This window comes from Branchiostoma floridae, chromosome 19 (genome assembly GCF_000003815.2).
Source record: "Branchiostoma floridae strain S238N-H82 chromosome 19, Bfl_VNyyK, whole genome shotgun sequence".
NCBI classification, from domain to species: domain Eukaryota; kingdom Metazoa; phylum Chordata; class Leptocardii; order Amphioxiformes; family Branchiostomatidae; genus Branchiostoma; species Branchiostoma floridae.
In genome coordinates this window covers 11,723,609-11,738,813 of record NC_049997.1, presented here as the reverse complement: position 1 = coordinate 11,738,813, position 15,205 = coordinate 11,723,609, and the positions used below count along the sequence as shown (strand labels likewise).

Sequence of the window (15,205 nt, the reverse complement as noted above, 5' to 3'; positions counted from 1 at the left end):
CTCTAACATTCCCTTACTAAACTCACATGAAAGCTCAGGAACTTCTATTCAAAAGAAAGAAGGCCAACTCACAGTTTTCAGCTGTTGATCTCCTCTCAAAGTAAACGACTTATCGTGTTGGACGGTCTGTTTGAATCTACTCCAACTTTATTAATAGCCACGTGGAAGATAGGAACACTGAAAAGTAAATACATGTACTCTTCACAAAATCAAAGTCAGCTGGGCTGGCTCCCATTATATGTGCGTGATGGGTCAACAATAACATGACAAGTGTGATATATCATGGATGTGCTATATTTACTATACACGTTGTCAATAGTGAAGTGTATACGTAACCTTTATTATTTATTTATTTTATTGGTTTATTGGTTGGGCCGACTTCTCTCTTTTCGCAGCCAGGGGCTAACTTGCGAGGAGCTTACAATAGGCGGGGCTAAATCGCAAGGGTCTGAAATGGCAACCTATATACAGCACCTAATGACCTCAATACGACAGTAATTGCCCCAGTTGTGGCACAGGACTGTAGGTTTTGAACCACTCACACATGGAAGGACCCCTTCTCTTTTCGATAAGTGTGGTAGGATCTTTAACGTGCACGAGGTGTGGCTCTCCTCAAACACGGGACCTCCATTTAACGTCCTATCCGAGGGACGGCCCTAACCGTAGCTAGGTACTCATTTTCACCTGAGTGAAGTGAGGAAAGTCGTGTATAGTTTCTTTCCCAACGGCACAACATCAGTGACATGGCAGCATTCGAACCCCGGACCTCGTGCATTTGGTGCCTGTAGACGGACCAGTACTATAAGCCAAGGCAAGGGGGTCCTTTCGGCTTAGTTGTACTCCACCGAGATGGACTTTTCTGGAGTAAAGTGTAACCGCATGGATTTGGTGCCTGTACACGGACCAGTACCAGGCCGAGGCATGGGTGTCCTTTCCGCTAAGAAGGCATGGCACGATGACACGGTATTATTGTGCTATAAGCTTTATTGGTTACATAACCGTCTTCTGATGCAGTGCAAATCAGCTACATATCAATCATCTATATCATGTAGGATCATTACTTAGTCAAATTATACTCAAGTGTCAAGCGATTAAACATTGGTCATAGAATAATCAGGATTTCAACGTGTCACAAATGACGACATATCAACATTGTATATCATACGATTAGTACATATCTTAGGGCAGTTCAAGAGGGTTTCCTTCTTCAACAAACCTATCATCTGTCTAGATCTGGTCAGGAAAAATCAGAGTGAAGAAAGAGCTTTGCGTTCTCGTTGGTTTGTCGTAGTTGATCTCCAGCAAAGATCAACCTACTTCTGACTGTAGTCAGGAGGCAAGGTGTCTGAAAAAAAAACGAAGGCAACAACGAACGCATATTATAACCACTTAAGTAAAAGTTGCATAAGTCAGTGATAGGCATTGTTGTCTTAGAATATATCCTAAAATCGTCTAATGATTACACGATTTTACGATATATTCTGTGACAATAATGCCTATCACTGATGATTAGATATGTAGGGTGGTGAAAAATTTGTTTTTTAAAGAAAAATGTCTTTCGGAAGGGACGTAATATTGCGAGTCCCGTTTCCGATCGGGGAGGTGTCTGGATCATGTTACATCAGCCGCGTTTCTCGTAAGAGTAGTTACTGGCTGTGCCGATGATAATGCAACAAGGTGAATGATATCAGCCCTACCGAAAGAAGAAGAACAACCTCCCGGCAGAGGTAGCATTGTCACCATCCCTGTCAGTATTCAAATAAAAAATCTAATCCCCCTCGGTTTGCGCAGTGGTTTTTTCCGTGTAAGCTAAGGCTGCAGAATCCTCAAAAAGACGAGGGCGGCAGCCCTACCGAAAGAAGAAGAAGAAGAAGATATTTGTAAAATGTTGTAAAAATGCTTACCGTCGCACTTGGTGACGAGATTGGACCAGATGACGTTCTGTTGTGAGTAACTGTACACTCCAAGCTGACCGCCCCGGAGGGACTGGTCCATGACGTTACCGGAGTCCACTACAAGCTGCCGGCCTGCGTACAGCTTCAGTCTAGGTGCATGACATTCAATGTCAATCTCATAACTATCGACGTTAAGAGTGGTCTTGTTTAATAAAACGAATGTAACAAAAAATCACTCCAGCGTCGCCCACCAGGACGCACTGTTAACAATGTTGCATTTGTCTTCTTCAATGTTTAGTGTCCGATGGCTTTTAACGAAAGGTCTTGTTTATTTCTCATTTTCCCATCTAATCTGCAGTACCACTGCCGGCCAAACCATAAAAAGGGTTGAAACGACCGTCGAATTGCGAAATTTCTTTTTTTAAATTAGACCATTTGAAGTCAAGAATGGCAATATCTAAGGCAACAACACAATAGGATATTAGGTCAAATGTTATGAACTGTACTTGAAAATAACTGTACTTGAAAATAATGGCTTTCAATGCAAATTCCATTCTACGTAACTATATAACCACAAGATTTGCCACACAAAAGTTTGGATGTTTACCTTTTACACCGTTCTGACAATTAGATGCTGTTGCTGTAGTTTTGTACGTGTATTACAATCAAGGCTACACCCAATTGTGTGCCGTTTTGCGAGGTATTCGAGAAGACGTTGTAACAACATTGCATAATTTTCTTTATGAAACCTGGCAAAAATTGCCTGGGTGTCATTTATAAAAAGACAGAACGTTAGATTCCCAAATGATACTGCTGCGATCATCGAGTTACCAGTTGATTCACCTGATCAATCCGACGGCAGGAAGATGCTTCAGTTCCCAGCGGTAAGCAGTCTTGTAACTCCAGCCGAGCTTGTTCGGATCTTCCCACAACAGCTTCGTCTTTGCACAAACAAAAAAAACGCCACACTTTTGAAACTATATATTACTGAAACAGCCAGAAGGTTGTCGATCAACGAATTTAAGTATAAAGATAAATCATTCCAAGTCTACAATGGTTTCAAAAGCTATGTACGAAGTTTTCGAAGGCAGGTAGTGGAAAGAATACCGAAACGTTTTGCAGGTAAACATATCTTGGATGTGTATGAACAAACCGTGCACGTGATTTACAAAGTGATAAAGTCATCCACGAATCAACGTATACTATCGTCTATCCTATCGTATTGGAGAAGGAACGTGGTCTCACCTGTCCCTGGACCTCGGCTGCCCTCCACAAAGCCAATGCCAGATCCCGACTAGGACCAGTCGTTGAGTTCACCAGCTATGAACAGACGCAGATGTTAATCCAATGGTACTTGGAGTGATATCGATGAGAGGAATCCTTTTTTTGTCGAAATTAGCTAAACAATCACAGGGGTGGTAATCTAATCATTTCATTACTTTCCAACACCTACCAACATTTTATGTATCAAGTTATCACCATCACCAAATTGAAATCGTCAGGAGGTCGTGGTAGACCAAGGAAATTCTGGATGGAATGTGTTGGGAGAGACATTGTGCGGTCTAATTAGGTTGGACAGAGCCGCTTGCGTACAACTGTACTTGGAAGCGTGGTGTGAAAACAAGCCGACTGCTGCCTACCACCCGTGTTAGGGACCCAAGCAGCAGTGTAATCATATAATGGATACTACTACTACTACTACTACTACTACTATTTCGAGCTATTCTGTGCACAGACACAGACAGGCAGGCAGACAGATAAACCAAAACACACACTCACACACAAGTCACAAGAAACAAAACCACCTTGGTAAAGGTGATAATAGTGAACATGCCTTTAGCTGAACGCCTGGTTGCCCACCACCGCCGTCCCCTGCCTGTTTCCATGACACCAGGTAGAAGCGGGAGTTGCTCTGATAGCTGAAGACGAACCCCATGAAGTCGTCATCAATCTGCGTGTTCACAAAGAAGGTTCCGCGGTAGTCAACACTGCCGAACTTTGTCGTGCCTGTAGCAAGTTAAAAAATAATCAAACATATTTTGAATAGACACCAACACCATGTGTTCATCCTACGGTCACAATTGGAAAAAGGGCGGTGCCGGGCAGTTCACGCTTTTTTACACGCCCAATGGGTCGTCCTGAGGCTACCGGATTTATTTCAAAACTCGGAGTTAAAATCAAACCGGCCATAAATAGACGCAGTGACTTACCGTAGTCCAGCCTGGGCTACTCCCCTGACGGGCACCGGTGCAATTATGACCGAAGCATTACAAGAATCTTTTAATGACCCTACTGTAGCGTCTTAGTCATTATAGCAAGCTGAGGGTAACTGTAGCATTGTATTTTCTAATGGTTCATAATTTAAAGAAAATATTGTTACTTTCCGATATCTCGATAGGAATTCAGCCAATTATACAAAATTCACTATAAATACCCAGAAGGAGAGATACATTACACTACCAGGTTTTTCGAAGGTTCCCATTGGCTAGAAAATACGGGGCATAGGTCTCGTTCTCAGGTATTGTCAACCATTACCGGTAGCTTCGCTCGGTAACCAGGGACCTACCATGAATTATATATACTGTATACAGCTTAGGTTGGGTCATTAAACATACTATATGATGACAAGAATTATTTACCAATAACAATTCCAGGGTTGCTGTTCAGATTCTGTGTTATCTCTGCACCCTGTTGTCGAAAGAAGAAGAGAAAGGACATGTTGGATACATACATATAGGGCTACAGTTCTTTCACAGTACGGTTATGTTTGACAATAATTTTAGTGCAATGTGTTAAAGTCTACCTCGTTGAAAAACTCCCAATGCGGTGCCGGGTAGTTAGAGTTGGATACTCCAAGGTTGACCGTGACGTAGTTCCTGAAGTCTGTCCTGCTGACCACGTTGTTTCCTGGACACACGTCATCAGCGTCTATGACGCCGTCCCCGTCGAAGTCAAGACTGCAGACATCTCCGATACCAAAACCTGCCGGACATTTAGAAGGGAAGGGCCTTCAGATGGCCTTTCACGTCAAAGGGCGGTTATACAGGCTGACCGATTAAGATTTTGAATATGCTTTAATTGGGTATCTGAGATACTGAGTAACTGCACGAAAGGTTTGGAGGCATGTCTCTTTACTGGGTGAGAACTTAGATTAATTACATGAAACATCAATGGAAAAGTACGGAAATACATTTGTGAATATTATTCAGAAGATGATGCAAGATTTGGTACCGTTTAAGTCAGCCTGGTCCATATTAGGCACGAGACGGCAGTTGTCAATATCATCATGCACGGTGTCGTTGTCATCGTCATTGTCACACGCATCTCCTGCAGAGCAATATGATGTTATTAGTAATTATTAATTTCTCCATTTAAGAACAGTTCAAGCACTTCACTATAGACTTCGTTGGTAGTCCTGTCATTCAGCGCCGAAGATATCTATGAAAACTACAAATTGAGTCTCTTGGCAAATACTAAACATTAATTAATACCATAACCCTCTTCTAGACTCCCATTTATCGAACGTGTCTTTCCTGAAAGGGTAAAGATGATATAACTTAGGGTTAAGCAGATAGAAATATTAGATAAAGAACAATATGATGTAATATGTAACATGTACCTTGGCCATCATGGTCTGCGTCAAGTTGTGCACTGTTTGGCTCCATCATGCAATTGTCCAGATTGTTAGGAACACCATCAGCATCGCTGTGCAGGTGATGATAACAAGTATTTGTTTATCATTTTTTCTAACAACATCAGCAATCCAAATAGTATCAAGCGTATGTAATGGCGATACTGTAGATTTGTGTAATTTTGCGTGACCTATGGAAGATTGTTCGAGCTTATGGCATACCTGAGAAGTATATCCAATTATTTAAATCCTTGTACGAGAACTCTAAGTGTTGCATCAAAACCAAATCGGGAGTTACTACAATGTCCTGAAGTCGCAACAGGAGTGAAACAAGGATGTATTTTATCCCCCTTTCTATTTGTTATTGTCATTGACCTCCTTATGAAGAAGACCAAACAAGCCGGAGATGGCATAGCTTTTGGTGACGGGTCACTGAGCGATCTCGACTTCGCAGATGATTTAGCTGCTCTTCCACAGGGGCGAAAATTGGACTCAGAGTAAGTGGGGAAAAAACAAAAGCAATGACGACAATCCAAAATGTAGCACCAATTGTGCTTGAGAATGAAGAAATCGAGTATGTCGACAAATTTACTTACCTAGGCAGCATTATTACAATGATCGGTGGCACAGAAGAAGACGTCAAATCCAGGCTTGGCAAAGCTACTGGTATGTGGCAATACCTAAGAAAATTCTGGCTATCTAAGCAAATCAGCGTACCGTTAAAGTTAAAGTTATTCCAGACTATTGTGATGCCAATAGCCACTTATGCGTGTGAATCTTGGAAAAGCACTGCAGAGATAACAAAATCACTCGATACCTTCCAACGTAAATGCCTTAGGATAATCCTAGGCATTTCCTGGCGTGACCACGTCACAAACGATGAGCTCATGCAAAGAGCTAAGGTGCCTCTAGCCAGTGAAACAGTCAGAAAAAGAAGATTGAGATTTGCCGGGCATGTATGGCGCCTTTCCGACAGACGAACAACAGAAACAGCTATGTCGTGGGCTCCTAAGGGCACCCGCCCCAGGGGCAGGCCAAAATCTACACTAAGGCGGACAATCTTAGATGATGGAAGGAAAATGGGGCTAAACAGCATGGAAGGCATGGCAGTAGCTGCTCAAGACCGCAACCTTTGGAGAAAGCATGCTCGACAAGTCGACCAATGCAACAGTGTTGCGGGAGGGTCTAAGGTAAGGTAATATATATCGAGACATTTTCAGGAAATGGGTACGTATGCATACCTGTCAATTCCACTTTCACATGCTTCTCCAATTCCATTTTGATCTGCATCGGCCTGAAAAAAAGATATGTTGACATGTAAGCATATCATTACAGCGTTGAAAGAATGATCAACTATTTTCAGGGCTCCCCTTGTCAAAGCAAATAACACTCAGGTCTAACAAGTTATCAAAAGCTCTACCATTACCTGATCCGCGTTTGGTACATTTGGACAGTTGTCGCAAATATCTCCAATACCATCTCCGTCAGAATCAGCCTGGTTGCCATTGAGCTGGAGTGGGCAGTTGTCCTGGCTGTCGATGAGTGCTGCAAACACCAGACAGTGCAGAGCATCAATAGGTATAAAATCCCATGATATCAGAGGCCATTGCAATTTCTTTATTTATATTCATCCTAATCAGGCCTCTAGCTGGTGTCTGCATTCGGTGTCGTTACTTGTCATCTCTATAGTATTACTTAGAGATGGTGATAACGTTCGGTTTCTTACCGTCCCCATCGCTGTCCTGATCACACGCGTCCCCCCACCCGTCACCGTCTGTGTCCAGCTGGTCAGTGTTGATGTCCGTGGGACAGTTGTCACATGCATCACCCACCTCATCACCATCAACGTCCGTCTGGTAGAAGTTGGTAACCAAGGGGCAGTTGTCCTGTTTTGTAAACGTACACCGCATGCATTATGTATTGTAACAGCGTTTGTAACTTCCTTGTCCTTTTATGAGAAAGGTAAAACATTGGTCAGTATTGATTGTTAAGGTTAAGTATTGGAAGGGTTAGTGATACCAAAATGTTCAGGAAACCGTCGCCGTCTGCATCCTCGTCACAGGCGTTTCCTACACCATCTCCATCGGCGTCCTCCTGCCCGCTGTTTGGGATCCATGGACAGTTATCCTAATAGCAATAAAATCAAATCATCACCATTTATCAAATGAATGTTTACCTAAATCAGAACTTATAAGGGATGATATTCTGTGAAAATCAATTGATTCAGAAAAGGTACCGTCTGGTTACAAGCAGCAGGTTGTCTAGAACACAAAGCGAGCAAGGGGTCACCCAGACACATCCAAAGTTCCATCAAGGCAACATCCGGATAGCCATCCTGATCACTGTCAAGTTGCGCCAAGGACCAATACGTATCCGGATAGCCGTCTTGATTACTGTCAAGTTGACAGTATGGATCTGTGTAATGCGATGCGTAAATGTGAATTGCATGATATATATTAGATGCACATTCTCTTAAATGCATCGATGAAGGTAATAAGACACGCCAGGTACTCAAGCAACTGGATAAGACGTCTTTAGAAACGGTCAGACGTTTCAGACAACATCCGTTGTCTTTCGTCAGTGACGCTGGAGAAATCTTGTGGAAGAGCAGTTTTTATATCCTAGCTATGAATTGATATGCAAATGAGATCTAGTTGGAGAGAGTTGGGATTTAACTTAACTTTGAATTAATATGCAAAGAGGGAGGAATACGATTTTCAATAGTCCAAGGTAAACAAGGGTAAGACTAATATATATGTTGAAGCAAATGGGAAATTTGGTTTGAATTACAATCACAATTCATCTAATTCAATAGCTACTTACGTAACATTATTCTGCAACTTGGAAGAGACGCACTCCATGTTCCGTCAGCTTGGCAGGTAGTGCTGGAGGCACCGAACAACTGGTATCCATGGTCACAGGTAAACAGTACCACGGTCCCAAATGTCGTGCCACTGGAACTAAGGGTCAGGTGAGCTGAGGCTGACAGCGCCGGACATTGCACAACTGAAATCGTAAATCAAAATCTGAAAAAAATTCAAATTCCGGCATCTATCTAGAAAACAATTCCAAACGTGGATAAGCTTGTATCCCCCTCGTCCCGGTTCATCACTGGGGTTGACTTTCTTATCAGACGAAGGTGTCTGAGAGACATCGAAACGTAAGCAATGTAAGTACCTGCTGGTTCTCCTATATCCTTCCTATACTGTATTCTACCATCTGCTTTAAGCTAAGGGCACAACCAGCCGACGGGACTGAGCAGGGTACCAGTCCGGGATACCAAGCTTGAATTGTTGCAAGGTCTTCATGGTCTCCACTGCCGCACAAGAACACTTTTTAGACATTATAAATTGTTGATGTTCTAATGGTCCTGTCCTTTTGTAGACAAAACTGGGGTATAGAGTTCCCTAATTTATCATGCGAATGAAGTCGTAATTAACCTTTTCGGCTGATAAGTATTATAAATGTTTCTCAGTGATTATGCAAATAACTTCCTGATTAGCATAAATCATCAGCTGATCACCTTGTCTAGCCAAATAACAAAATATGTTATCTAATTATTATGTTGTTCAATGTATGAAAGCCTTCTCTTAGCAGAGAAGGCTATCATAGTATTTTCTCATATATTATGTAAATAAGACCCTGATTTGCATGATTTATGTCTGATAATGTTCACATTTACTTAGCTTTCAAATGCATCAAGAATGAAATTCTTATCATTTACCACTAATGTATTATCATACTTCCTCAAATTAGCTTGTCATTTGCATAATTGATGTGTATTAATATTTTTCCTTTTAATGTTACATGTCACGTTTGAGCATCCTATTGCAAAACGCAAGATTTTTAAACTTTCCTTATTAATTATGCAAATTAGCTTGTTATTTGCATAATTTAGTATCTAACTATGTAAAGCATCACCCAAGATATCTAAATACCAAATATCATGACGGTCTGTCAACTCCTTCCCCAGTTGTTCATGTCCAAATCTCAAAACGAAAACGCTCGCTGCAGTTCCAAACAATTTAGTAGGGGGCCCAAACTTACACCACTTACTCCCTGCCCAAAAAACTATTCACTACTAAAAAAACCTGGAACCTGGCTCTTGCTTAAAGTTTGACCTCCAACTTTAAAGTTCCGCTGCAGTACCGTAACTTACCGCTAGGAGGCCCATTATCAAACTTGACCTTCCTTTTCCTAACCTCTACATATCTGCTAAATATCATGCAAAACCATTCACAGCTTCTGGAGTTATGCTGTCCGCAAACAAACGGACACACACACTCAGTCCAATGCAGTACTGACGAAAAATGCCAGGTCAACCCCTTTCGAACTGGACCTTCCTTTTTGCAACTGCTACTCAAATACCAAATATCATGAAAATCCATTAAAAGCTTCTGGAGTTATGTTGAAGTATTGTGAAAAGAAAGTCGACGACAGAATGGGACCGTACATCTTCTTAGAGATAAGTCTAGGGTTATCTTTTAACATCAAGAATACATTTTGTAATTACCAGATGTAGGAGTGGACTGTCGAGTAGGACGTTCCCGGATCCGCAGGCCTAAGTTGATGAAGAAAAAGCATACTTTTACGTTATAATCTTTGATAATGCCACATTGGCAAGACATATCCCCAAAAGGTACTTCTGCGGTCTTGTCAAAGATTGTAATACCGTCGGATCCTATAATTACATTATAACGACATATGATGAAAATGAACACAACTTTCCAAGGAGACACAGATATTAGAATAATGCTGTTATTTCCAATGGTCCATGTTGTATCCAGAATTAGATCTGATATAACTTAATGCTCAAAAGCAAGTAGTGACCTACCACCCGCTCCTACAAGAAGCGTTGTTGCAGCAAAGACAATTCTCCACATCTTCGGTGTCGTGGATCTTTGAACCTGCAGTACATTGTAAATTACATTATATTTACATTTGTAAATTATGTAAAAATATACATACATACAACTCTATCAATAACCGTACTTCCTGTGCTTTAAGATATGAACTGTGGTAATTGGTCCCTCACTGTCCCTAGCAAAATCAAAGTCAGCTGGACTGGCTCCCATATAAATGTGCATTGTGATGGGGCAACAGTTACATGGCAGTGTTAGCAGGTTATCATGGATGTGCTGAATTTACTTTACAGGTTATCAAATAGCCACATGCGTGTTTCCTGCGTTGTAAGATATACCCAGTGGAAGTAAACATGTTTCCCTGTCAAAATCGAAGTCAGCTGGGCTGACTCCCATTAAATAGTGTAGGTTATGCTTATTTGGGTGTTATAGAATGAACTAGACTTTTCAGAGATGAAACAAAGAGCACAATTTTAAGTGTTTATTTTGTATTTGACAAGTGGTAAAGAATATACAGGTAAGCTGTGACTGTTGCAATAGCTGTTTGGCCACTGGTGGCAACATCAGAAAAAACCTTATCCTTAAACATGTATGTACCATTCTTAATCCTCTTCCATTAAAAATCTCCTACAGCACAAAAGCAAGATCTCTTCTAGACTCAATGTGATGCTAGAATTACTACAATTTTCCCAAGTAAGGTTTCATGTTACAAAGTGATGTGAAATGACTTTATTCCCTTTCTCACATTCCTGTGCAGTGTGAACAAAAACTCCAGACATCCAAAACATCTAAATATCTAAATATTGACATGTATAACATTCCTTACTATTCTACTTACTTACTTAACTTTCGTAGACACGAAGAAAACAAGAAAAGATTTGTTTTACATTTTCAAATAAAATGAGCGTACCTGCATTTTAAGCATGTCAGGGCTCATCTCAAAAGTTTGTACACCTCCAAAAAATTACAGGTCAAACAAGTAAAACTATCCATTATTTAACAGCACTAGAGGAATCTAAATCAAATGGTTTAGTAGTAAGTGAAACTTGAAAATGTCCAACACACCTTCGAAACAAATGAAAAAGAGCAGTCATATCAAACCAATTCCGTCCGCTACTTACATTGCACGTCTATCTTTTCACACTTAACACCATTTAGCAGCAACTCCTAACAGAACTTGCAGAAATTTGGCAAGCATATTCACAAATCCCAACTACCCTATGATGTCAAATCACCCCTTATTTTCACATCAAATGTATTAATAGGATCTTCCATACTCAAACCCAGACTAACATAGTGTGGGATCTTACAATTTTCAGGTCATATCATTTTCACTTAGTGGTGTTTGCAACGAAATCAACATTTGGCAAGTCCCTCCAAAAGGCAAATTACCAAAACCCAAACTGGAATGCTCCAACCATTCAAAAACACATGACTACTAAATATCACACAACATGCAACAAATAAATAAACTTACAACTGATGCCATCATTAGTTTTTAAATATCATGTATTGGCAAATATAATACCATTAACTACTTAAGTAATTTCGCTGAAGAGCTAATATTTGTAAGACATACATAGATACTATACAAATCAAAGATACATGTATGCTTCACTTTGAACTCAGTAAAACCTTAGATAAACCTCCAAATTGTTATTTTTGGAAATTTAGTGGTACATGTGTAGGTGGCCATTGAATGAAAGAATGGAAATAAACGAAGCTCATGTAAATCATCTAAAACAAGATTGGCAATGAAAAATGATACATTGCCATGACGACGGTGAATGTGTTTTGGTTTTGGAGCATCGCAAACTGGATGTATGAAGTTATTGGAATGGTGTGGAAAGAAACGTATGGTATTAATATTGGAATGGGTTGCTTTCAAAATCACTTTTGCAATGTGTATCTGGATACTTGTTTGACAACTTGTAGCATTGGTAACTTTATTTGCCACTTGCTATTGGTAGAAAATGGGCTTTGATCTTTGTCAATCATCCCATTGAAACCCATACTTAAGACATGAGAAAAAGGGTCTTCATAAAAGTTGACAGCTCTTAGGAAATCGAGGTCCGATCTTAAAAACAATGTTTGCAGCATGTGTGTGGATAGTTGTTCATCATTTTCCATTATCATCAAGTTAATTCTTCTATTCATTTGACCCCAAAATTGACCTGGAACTTTAACAATTATCCCATAGGAACCAATAGTTAAGGCATTATTCCCATCATGCATCACACCAGATGGGTCTGCATGAAGGGGCAATATTCTGTTACTAGATTTTAAATGGGCCATTTGTTTGCTCATCTGTGATTACTTGTTACAGATTTAGTTGATTTTGTGTACATAAAGATGTGGTATTAGGAAATAGCACTCTCCTCTGGAGTACAGTATGGCTTTAATGTCGTTATGATATACACTGTGTATTGTTGTAAAGAATGTGTGGAAAGTTCATGACCAGGTATGATGATCAATCATTTTCATTAAAAATATAAAATGTCATTAAGAACAATATATAACATTATGTAGAAAAATAAATGTCTGACTCAGTAGAACAAGGAAACTATGTAACTTAAATTATGTAACTAAGAGTGGTGCATATTGATCTGGGCTCTACTGAAACAGAAGTCGACGCAATTTTGGCAGTCACTACCTCTGAGTTTGGTATGAATATGTTACACTTTAACAATATATATGTAAAGAAATAAATGTCAGTACGAACAAAATTAGTGAAATTAGCAAAGAACACATGGGTGGAGTGGTGGCCTAAATGAAATCACACAATGAAACCACCACCTTCTTCCCAATTATCCCCAAACCCTGGTCGAGGTCTTTGACCCTCTTTGACATCCCACCATCTGTTGTTTGTAGGTAGGGGCACATACAGACAGAGAGAGCGCGCTCAGGAAACAGACGATATCTGGCAATGTCTCAAACACTTTTGAAAAGATTTGTTATAACGCTGGTATACCTTTCTCCGCGGGGTAGCCTATATCTGTTGTTTAAACACAGTACTTTTATTCTGCAATATTTCGAAAGTATTAACGTTACAGTTTGAAACCTTCGTCTGTCGACTTGATATACCCTGTTTTTAAAGGAAAACGGACATAGGTTTCCAACGGAGTAAGGTAGACTAGCGTTATGTACACCGCGTACATACATCCATTAGTTACCTCCATGAAATTTCATGGAGGTTATATTTTACCCCGCGTTTGTCTGTGTGTCTGTGTGTCTGTCTGTGTGTCTGTGTGTCTGTCTGTGTGTAAACAAGATAACTCAAGAACGGCTGGGTGGATTGGTTTGATACTTGGTGTGTTGGTAGGGTGTGATGAAAGCTGGAAATGATTAGATTTTGGGCCCCCTAGCGGCTCCCCTTGGTACTGCAGCGCAACTTCCGGAATAACCCAAGATGGCCGCCACCTACGGACGCATGTAAGTGGCGTCTCTCCAGTGCCGCGTGTTTTTCATAGTTTAACTCCGTTTGTGTCACCCCACTAAACCTGTGTGAGCACCGTGATGGGCCTGACAGTTAAAGAAAAGGAGGAGGTGATCCCCAACCTCATAGACGCTCGGATTAAAGCAACTATTGAGGCTGCTCTGGTTACTGCTCTCAAACAGAGCGATGTTCTTGCCACCATTGTGCCGACCATCGTCAGCGCAGTGAAGGAGTCTGTGCGCTCATCCATCCAGGATGAGCTGAAGAAGTTGCAGGACCAGCTTGTGCAGCAGGAAAGGAAGTGTACCTCACTCCAAGAAGCCTACAACAACCTTGAAGCAAAATACAACGACCTAGAGCAGTATTCCAGGCGTAATTGCATCGTCATCTCTGGAATTCCAGAACCACCTGTGGAAGAGGGCACGGATAATGCCGTCATGGAGCTCGTCAACAACAAGCTGAAATGTGACCCGCCTATCAACAACCAACACATCGACAGGTCCCATCGCCTTGGCAAGCCGCGCACCGACGGTAAACCACGTCCTGTCATCGTAAAGTTTGTCTCCTACCGTCAGAAGTCCGCCGTTATGCGCGCCAAGACCAAGGTCGACGCCAGAGATGTTCTCAGGAAAGACAAAATGTACATCAACGACAACCTCACAAAGGGAAACATGCAGCTTCTGAAAGAGGCTCGGTCACTAGTCAAGTCGAATCATCTAAACCAGTCATGGTCATATGACGGAAAGATTTTTGTGAAGACTTTGAACGGGGAGAGACAAATGATCTTCAAGCAAGCTGATCTGGACATCTTCCGTTCAGCGTAATCTGCTCAGCGGCACTGACAACTGACTATTCCAAGTCATTGACTGAAATGTCTCTGCCATCGTTTACTTGTGTTATTCTATTGTATGGTTATCTTGTGAGATCGTGTTCTTCTATGTGTACAGCAATGGGTAAGTCTAATTCATTTATTGACGGGTCAATACTTCTAAATAGATTGCAGAGAGGGTGCGCGAAGCCGCTTTCATAGGTCTTGATATGTACAGGGCAGTCATTGGTTTGTTTTCTGCACATTCACGCCTAATTTCTAAGGAAAGATTTAGACTTACACTGAATCTAGATATCTTCCTATCCTACACTACTGTTTTCATATCTTTTGTAGTAATTTTACTAGCGGGAGACGTCCATCCCAATCCAGGGCCAGTTTGCCGTAAACAGTTTAACGTTATGCATCTAAATGTCAATAGCCTAGTAGCTGGCACTAAGATGGACGAACTATCTGCTCTAGCTGTTAGACTCAACCTCGATGTTATTGCTGTATCAGAAACTTGGTTGGGAGATCCTGTTGATTCTTTTGCAATTTCTCTTGACGGTTTTCAGT

The 15,205-nt window shown here is 41.0% G+C and overlaps 2 protein-coding genes across 2 annotated transcripts; one reads left to right on the top strand and one right to left on the bottom strand.

The window, feature by feature from the left end:
- Window positions 1–986: 986 nt before the first annotated feature.
- On the bottom strand, window positions 987–10,430 carry LOC118406477 (cartilage oligomeric matrix protein-like). The gene is made up of 17 exons (XM_035806532.1): window positions 10,361–10,430; window positions 10,040–10,087; window positions 8,350–8,532; window positions 7,763–7,941; window positions 7,546–7,653; window positions 7,253–7,412; window positions 6,953–7,071; window positions 6,768–6,820; window positions 5,515–5,600; window positions 5,127–5,222; window positions 4,699–4,877; window positions 4,535–4,583; window positions 3,730–3,902; window positions 3,141–3,215; window positions 2,739–2,836; window positions 1,905–2,044; window positions 987–1,345 (listed from the first exon to the last, which is right to left on the bottom strand). Exons 1-17 carry the CDS (start codon window positions 10,407–10,409, stop codon window positions 1,314–1,316), a joined length of 1,827 nt encoding a protein of 608 aa, XP_035662425.1. The 5' UTR covers window positions 10,410–10,430; the 3' UTR covers window positions 987–1,313.
- A 3,396-nt stretch (window positions 10,431–13,826) lies between these two features.
- On the top strand, window positions 13,827–14,648 carry LOC118406476. The gene has a single exon (XM_035806530.1). It carries the CDS (start codon window positions 13,905–13,907, stop codon window positions 14,646–14,648), a length of 744 nt encoding a protein of 247 aa, XP_035662423.1. The 5' UTR covers window positions 13,827–13,904.
- Window positions 14,649–15,205: the final 557 nt, after the last annotated feature.